Here is a 9285-nt window from a genome sequence, read left to right on the forward strand (position 1 = left end):
ATTGTAGCGTGTGGATGTTTCATAGCATGCAAGGATAAGGATACATCGCTATTGTAGCGTGTGGATGTTTCATACTATGCAAGGATAATGATACATCTATATTTTAGCGTGTGGATGTTTCATACTATGCAAGGATAAGGATACATCGATATTGTAGCGTGTGGATGTTTCATACTATGCAAGGATAATGATACATCTATATTGTAGCGTGTGGATGTTTCATGCTATGCAAGGATAAGGATACATCGATATTGTAGCGTATGGATGTTTCATAGTATGCAATGATAAGGATACATCTATATTGTAGCGTGTGGATGTTTCATAGCATGCAATGATAAGGAGACATCGGTATTGTAGCGTGTGGATGTTTCATAGCATGCAATGATAAGGAGACATCGATATTGTAGCGTGTGGATGTTTCATAGTATGCAAGGATAAGGATACATCGATATTGTAGCGTGTGGATGTTTCATACTATGCAAGGATAATGATACATCGCTATTGTAGAGTGTAGATGTTTCATGGTATGCAGTGATAATGATACATCGCTATTGTAGCGTGTGGATGTTTCATGGTATGCAGTGATAATGATACATCGCTATTGTAGCATGTGGATGCTTCATACTATGCAAGGATAAGGATACATCGATATTGTAGCGTGTGGATGTTTCATACTATGCAAGGATATAGATACATCTATATTGTAGCGTGTGGATGCTTCATAGCATGCAATGATAAGGATACATCTATATTGTTGCGTGTGGATGTCTCATAGTATGCAAGGATAATGATACATCGATATTGTAGCGTGTGGATGTTTCATAGTATGCAAGGATAAGGATACATCGCTACTGCAGCACAGATACTGTCTATATCGTTCCGAAACAAAGTTAAGTTCTAAAAGTTTAGATATAAGGAATTCCCCACCCGGCAAATAAATAAGGACGATACACATTCCATGAAACATTTTAAGAAAAAATAATAAAAGGTAATGATATTAACATTCTTTGATAAAGGCTTTTACTCAATTTGGCCTTCCCAAATTTGTCCAGTCGGGTCAAGGGTCAAATTTAGATCTGGAACTTTCCAGCCTATTATGTTTGAATTTGATATTCAGCAGTTTAAGTCAAAAGCGAAATTAAGGTTTGTCAGAACTTCAATGGAGAGCATGTTTGAGTCTGGTAATAGAGTTCTGTCTCTCTTGCTCATTCTTCAAAATTCCAAATCTGTGAAACGACACCCTTACAGGATGAACATCAATACTTAATAATGAAATTCAGTATTTACTGGAGAATCATTTTATAGAGCCCAGTAAAAGTGACTGGAGTTCACCATGCATACTTGTTCCAAAACAAGATAAAACTTGCCGTATGTGCACTGAGTATAGGAAGATGAACAGTGTGACAAAAACAGATTCATTTCCATTACCAAGAATCGATGACTGTATTGAGAAGATCGGAAATGCCAAGTATGTTACCAAATATGACCTTCTGAAAGGATTTTGGCAAATTCCACTAACGGAAAGAGCAAAGGAAATTTCGGCATTCGTGACTCCAGATGGACTTTTTCAATATAAAGTCATGACGTTTGGGATGAATGGGTCGCCAAGTGCTTTTCAACGTCTCGTGAATATGACTACCTCTAGATAATTGTGATGCTTACATCGATGATGTCATCGTCTACAACGACACCTGGAAAGAACATTTAGCAACAATTCGTAAATTCTTTGACAGACTCACAGATGCAAGTTTGACAATTAATTTATCCAAGAGCGAGTTATGCCGTGCCAGTATCACTTTTCTAGGACATATCGTGGGACATGGTCAAGTTAAACCAATATATGCAAAGGTCAAGGCTATCTCTGAATTCCTTGCCTGTTCACCGGATACTATCGGAAATTTTGTTCGAATTTTTCTATTATTGCTGAACCCCTGACAAATTTATTGAGTAAGAAAAACAAGTTCCTTTGGACTGAAACATGTCAGGAGGCTTTTGACAAGTTAAAAGCCATACTTAAAAGCGCGCCAGTTCTTACAGATCCAATTTTCAGCCAATCATTTAAACTGTCTGTTGATGCAAGTGAAGTTGGGGTTGGAGCAGTTTTGATTCAAGAAGACGAAAATGGAGATGATCACACAGTGTGCCATTTTTCTAAGAAATTAAATAAGCACCAAAGAAATTATTCAACAATCGAGGAGAAATGTTTGGCTTTGATATTCGCATTACAACATTTTGAAGTTTACATTAATTCAGTTCCTTCTTCAATTATTGTTTTTAGTGACCAAAACCTCCTTACTTTCATCGGCAAAATCAAAAATAAAAATTAAAGACTCTTTAGGTGGAGTTTGTTGTTACAGGAATATGATATTGACACCAGGTACATCAAAGGGAAAGATAATTTAATAGCAGATGCACTTTCCCGTGTATAGAAATGTACTATTTCATGTACACTTTATATAATTTATAAGAGTTATTTTAATCTCATGTATAAATAATCTATGGTACAAAGAGAGCTTTATCATATAAATCTTACTTTTTCTTTATGGGGGAAATGTTATGCATATTTGATTTAATTTATATTTGATTTTATTTAAATGTTTGTAAGTTTTAAAATCTTTTTTATTTTAATTTCATTACATGTCAAAGTTTTGTAATTTTGTTTACTAGGACTTTGATATTTTCCAGAAAATTCAGTTTCACCTGACTCGTTTCATAAACACTTAATAATAAAAACACTTTCTATTTTTTATTTTGTTTTCGGAGTAAAATAATTGGTTTCTATCAAGGTCATACTGGGAGTATGTGACTTTAGATTGTAAACAGCTTCTATTTGGCAATTCTTGGTTTTCCGAAATTGCGCGGTAGTTAGATTTAATAGTGATGTTTAGAGAGACATTTCTCAGTTGGGCTTTTACTTTGGACACTGAAAAGTGTTTCGTTGTCACCAGATGAGTCTAAATTTTATTTTTTGGAATTCTTAATTCTTTTACCTGGAAATATTTGAGTACTCATACAGAATTATTGGACAAAGACATTTCTTGAAATTTTATTCGGAAATTCAATCACCGGAATATTATTGTCAGTGGAATAAAAAAGAACTGCAGACAATATAGCACTATGCTAACTACAATATACGTCATCACCTTCCATTTTGGATTTTTTTTTCGCGACTCGAACTTAAATTCATTAGAACATTTCTTTACTAGGACTGCTAAAATTTAATTCGTGGATTATTCTTGGATCATTTTGGGATTTGATTCTTAATACAGTACGTTCTTATTTTTGTTTATTTTTTACATAGAAAAATAAATTATCTGTTAAATGTTTCAAAGCTTATTGTTTTCACTCTTTCTTTGTTTCTGTTTATTAGAGCCTAAAAATGTAACATAAGACTACTACTCCAACCAGTCTTACTACAACCACTACTACTCCTACCAGTCTTACTACTACTCCTACCAGTCCTACTACTACACCTATCAGTCTTACTACTACTTCTTCCGGTCTAGCAACTATTCCTACAAGTCCTACTACTACTCCTATCAGTCTTACTACTATTCCTATCAGTGTTACTACTACTACTCCTACCAGTCTTACTACTACCACAACTACTCCTACCAGTCTTACTACTACTCCTACCAGTCTTACTACTACTCCTACCAGTCTTACTACTACTCCTTCCAGTCTTACTCCTACTCCTACCAGTCTTACTACTAATCCTACCAGTCTTACTACTACCACGACTACTCCTATCAGTCTTACTACTACTCCTACCAGTCTTACTACTACCACGACTACTCCTACCAGTCTTATTACTACTACTACTCCTACCAGTCTTACTACTACTCCTACCAGTCTTAATACTACTCCTACCAGTCTTACTACTACTCCTACCAGTCTTACTACTACCACGACTACTCCTACCAGTCTTACTACTACTCCTACCAGTCTTACTACTACTCCTACCAGTCTTACTACTACTCCTACCTGTCTTACTACTACTCCTACCAGTCTTACTACTACTATGACTACTCCTACCAGTCATACTACTACTCCTAACAGTCTTTTTACTACCATTACTATTCCTACCTGTCTTACTACTACCACGACTACTCCTACCAGTCTTACTACTACTCCTACCAGTCTTACTACTACCACGACTACTCCTACCAGTCTTACTACTACTCCTACCAGTCTTACTACTACCACGACTACTCCTACCAGTCTTACTACTACTCCTACCAGTCTTACTACTACTCTGACTACTCCTACCAGTCCTACTACTACTCCTAACAGTCTTTTTACTACCATTACTACTCCTACCAGTCTTACTACTACCACGACTACTCCTACCAGTCTTACTACTACTCCTACCAGTCTTACTACTACTACGACTACTCCTACCAGTCCTACTACTACCCCTACCAGTCTTACTACTACTCCTACCAGTCTTACCACTACTCCTACCAGTCTTACTACTACTCCTACCAGTCTTACTACTACTCCTACCAGTCTTACTACTACTATGAATACTCCTACCAGTCCTACTACTACTCCTAACAGTCTTTTTGCTACCATTACTACTCCTACCAGTCCTACTACTCCTACCAGTCTTACTACTACTCCTACCAGTCTTACTACTACTCCTACCAGTCTTACTACTACTCCTACCAGTCCTACTACTACTCCTACCAATCTTACTACTACTCCTACCAGTCTTACTACTACTCCTACCAGTCTTACTACTACTCCTACCAGACTTACTACTACCACTACCAGACTTACTACTACTCCTACCAGACTTACTACTACTACGACTACTCCTACCAGTCCTACTACTACTCCTAACAGTCTTTTTACTACCATTACTACTCCTTCCAGTCTTACTGCTACTACTACTACTCCTACCAGTCCTACTACTACTCCTACCAGTCTTACTACTACTCCTACCAGTCTTACTACTACTCCTACCAGACTTACTACTACTACGACTACTCCTACCAGTCATACTACTACTCCTAACAGTCTTTTTACTACCATTACTACTCCTACCAGTCTTACTACTACCACGACTACTCCTACCAGTCTTACTACTACTCCTACCAGTCTTACTACTACTCCTACCAGTCTTACTACTACTCCTAACAATCTTTTTACTACCATTACTACTCCTACCAGTCTTACTACTACCACGACTACTCCTACCAGTCTTACTACTACTCCTACCAGTCTTACTACTACTCCTACCAGACTTACTACTACTCCTACCAGTCTTGCTACTACTATGAATACTCCTACCAGTCCTACTACTACTCCTAACAATCTTTTTACTACCATTACTACTCCTACCAGTCTTACTACTACCACGACTACTCCTACCAGTCTTACTACTACTCCTACCAGTCTTACTACTACTCCTACCAGTCCTACTACTACTCCTAACAATCTTTTTACTACCATTACTACTCCTACCAGTCTTACTACTACCACGACTACTCCTACCAGTCTTACTACTACTCCTACCAGTCTTACTACTACTCCTACCAGTCTTACTACTACTATGACTACTCCTACCAGTCTTACTACTACTCCTTCCAGTCTTACTACAACTACGACTACTCCTACCAGTCCTACTACTACTCCTACCTGTCTTACTACTACTCCTACCAGTCTTACCACTACTCCTACCAGTCTTACTACTACTCCTACCAGTCTTGCTACTACTCCTACCAGACTTACTACTACTACGACTACTCCTACCAGTCCTACTACTACTCCTAACAGTCTTTTTACTACCATTACTACTCCTTCCAGTCTTACTACTACTACGACTACTCCTACCAGTCCTACTACTACTCCTACCAGTCTTATTACTACTCCTACCAGTCTTGCTACTACTCCTACCAGTCTTACTACTACTCCTACCAGACTTACTACTACCACTACTACTTCTTCCAGTCTTACTACTACTCCTACCAGACTTACTACTACTCCTACCAGTCTTGCTACTACTATGAATACTCCTACCAGTCCTACTACTACTCCTAACAGTCTTTTTACTACCATTACTACTCCTACCAGTCTTACTACTACCACGACTAATCCTACCAGTCTTACTACTACTCCTACCAGTCTTACTACTACTCCTACCAGTCTTACTACTACTCCTACCAGTCTTACTACTACTATGACTACTCCTACCAGTCCTACTACTACTCCTAACAGTCTTTTTACTACCATTACTACTCCTTCCAGTCTTACTACTACTCCTACCAGTCCTACTACTACTCCTAACAGTCTTTTTACTACCATTACTACTCCTACCAGTCTTACTACTACCACGACTACTCCTACCAGTCTTACTACTACTCCTACCAGTCTTACTACTACTCCTACCAGTCTTACTACTACTATGACTACTCCTACCAGTCCTACTACTACTCATAACAGTCTTTTTACTACCATTACTACTCCTTCCAGTCTTACTACTACTACGACTACTCCTACCAGTCCTACTACTACTCCTACCTGTCTTACTACTACTCCTACCAGTCTTACCACTACTCCTACCAGTCTTGCTACTACTCCTACCAGTCTTACTACTACTCCTACCAGACTTACTACTACTATGACTACTCCTACCAGTCCTACTACTACTCCTAACAGTCTTTTTACTACCATTACTACTCCTTCAAGTCTTACTACTACTACGACTACTCCTACCAGTCCTACTACTACTCCTACCAGTCTTACTACTACTCCTACCAGTCTTACTACTACTCCTACCAGTCTTACTACTACTCCTACCAGTCTTACTACTACTCCTAACACTTTAACTACTACTTATACCTGTCCGACTTCTAGTATTCCTAATACTCGTACTACTACTACTCTACCAATACCACCACTGCCACCACTACTACTACTAACACTCCATCTACTACTACGAGGCCTACTACTTTTAAACTTTTTAGCTTAGTTGACTGCCTAGAACGTTTACATAATGGGCAAACGTGTAAACTAATATTACATGTGGCAGCCATTGACGCAGGAACTTGCCGCACCAATTAAATTAATTATTTCCTCATATTGTAACTGCTTCATTTTCACGTTGAATGTGGCATATTTTCAAATGCACAAATTGACGAGAAATGATTATAGCCACATTCCACAACAGTACACGTCAGGTTTATTTGATGATAATGTTGATAAATAGTTCTTTAAACCACAACAATTAGCTCTAAACAACCTTTTTTTGGTCTTAGCCTTCGATTAGTAGTTTTTTGTTTTAAAGAAACACCGCATCAAGACTGTCGGCAACCACATTGTGTTTTAGTGATTGTAGATCACAGAAAAACATCCCATGCGTGCTCTCTGGCAATACATACGGTTATATTATTATCATAGACATATATGTAACACCACTCCTAATACTAGTGCTGGTTTTAATATTCATAATATTATTACCACTCGTATGGCTACTACTACTACTACTACTAATACTACTACTTCCAATACTACTACTGCTTCCACTCCTACTATTACTACCACAACTTCTACTACTACCACTACTATTATTACTACTAGTCCTATTACTACTACCACCACCGATTCTGCTACTACCCTTAACATACATACTACCACTCCTAACAGTCCTACTACTACTCCTACCAGTCCTACTACTATTCCTACCACTCCTACTACAATTACTCCTACCACTCATTACACTACAAGTCCTACTACTACTACAAGTCCTGCTACTACTCTTAACAGTCCTACTTCCACTCCTAACACACCTACTACTTTTATTACCACCCATATTTCCACCAGTCCTCCTCCTCCTTCTTCTCCTCCTCCTCCTGCTACTGATGCTTCCAATACTAAAACCACTCCTAATGCTAATATAGCTCCTAATACTACTACCACTCCTAATACTACTACCACTCCTAATACTACTACCACTCCCAATACTACTACCACTCCTAATACTACTACCACTCCCAATACTACTACCACTCCTAATATTACTACTCTCCTAACACTACTACACTCCTAATATTACTACTCTCCTAACACTACTACACTCCTAACACTACTACACTCCTAATATTACTACACTCCTAACACTACTACACTCGTAACACTACTACACTCCGAACACTAATATGCTCCTAACACAACTACCACCACTTTTAATATAAATACTAATACGTAAGGTATTGAACAGTTCTTTTGCGTGAGGAATATCTGTAAAGCATTATTTTTGGTTTTCTTTTTGAGAAATCTTTCAAATTTGTCCGGTGTATGAGTATCAACAAAGTAGGCATTTTTCTCGTGATCAAATAGTTGATATAATGCATACATGTACAGCCATGGTCTATTAGCAATTATTCATCTTAATCAAGTTACGGTGGTATATGTTGGCGAGTCCGATCTATCGTGATGAATACTGATAAAAATTACAGTGGTTACAGTCCAAAAGAGTGGCTCGGTGTGTACTTTTATCCACGGATTCCGGGACGTCACATGGCAGGAGGAGTATATTGGAAGTGGTATAAACTGCAATTAGCATTTTCCGGATTTTGCATTGCATGACGGAATGAATGACTAAAGTTTTCATATAATATGCATAATCTGGCATATTTTTGAAAAGAGTGGGATTCAGCCTGAATGAGCTCTTCCAGTCAGTCTGTTGGCAGTCCAGATATAGTCATCATGTTCAATTTTGTTGAGCCTATAAATCTAGCTAAAGCATTCAGGAAGTTAAATCCAGCTGCATGCTTTTCCTTACATTTGTGTTGTCGTGGTCATTAAGTATTTACCACTATTATTGTTTCCCGCAAAAGATTTCACTTTTTTCTCTCTCACTCGAGCATAGTTATGAATTAAAATCCAAATAATCCTAAAAGTTCTATCACAAGTCTAAAAGTTTATAATGTTCCGAATGAATTACAATGGTGTTCCGAATGAATTCCAATCTCGAATGTCACGATGTACTAATAGTCTTGATGTATCACAATAATATAATTCAAAATATCTTTTTTATAATTCACAATAATCCCAAAATAGTATTTTAGCCCAAAATTTCAATAAGCACCGTATAATTCCATTGAATAATTGAAATCAACAATTTCTCTCAAATTAAAACTGAACACAACATAAATTTTAAGGTAGAAATGATTATTTTAAGTATCAAAAACTTATATAAAAACCTACGACACAATAAGATGACTAGGGTGTGGGTCATTTTTCCATCCAAGTCGCAAAGACGTCATGTTTTTTTAACTT

The 9285-nt window shown here is 37.5% G+C and overlaps 2 protein-coding genes across 2 annotated transcripts; both read left to right on the forward strand.

The window, feature by feature from the left end:
• The first annotated feature begins 1096 nt into the window (after positions 1–1096).
• LOC149776442 (uncharacterized) lies at positions 1097–5285 on the forward strand. The gene is made up of 4 exons (XM_089941304.1): positions 1097–1181; positions 3507–3722; positions 4413–4649; positions 5248–5285. Exons 1-4 carry the CDS (start codon positions 1097–1099, stop codon positions 5283–5285), a joined length of 576 nt encoding a protein of 191 aa, XP_089797430.1.
• Positions 5282–8053, forward strand: LOC149776443 (uncharacterized). Its single transcript, XM_089941305.1, has 2 exons — positions 5282–5780; positions 7905–8053. The coding sequence occupies exons 1-2, from the start codon at positions 5282–5284 to the stop codon at positions 8051–8053; spliced, it is 648 nt and encodes a 215-aa protein (XP_089797431.1).
• Positions 8054–9285: the final 1232 nt, after the last annotated feature.

Source organism: Sinohyriopsis cumingii, chromosome 18 (assembly GCF_028554795.1).
Source record: "Sinohyriopsis cumingii isolate HCF-2022 chromosome 18, ASM2855479v2, whole genome shotgun sequence".
Classification (NCBI taxonomy): domain Eukaryota; kingdom Metazoa; phylum Mollusca; class Bivalvia; order Unionida; family Unionidae; genus Sinohyriopsis; species Sinohyriopsis cumingii.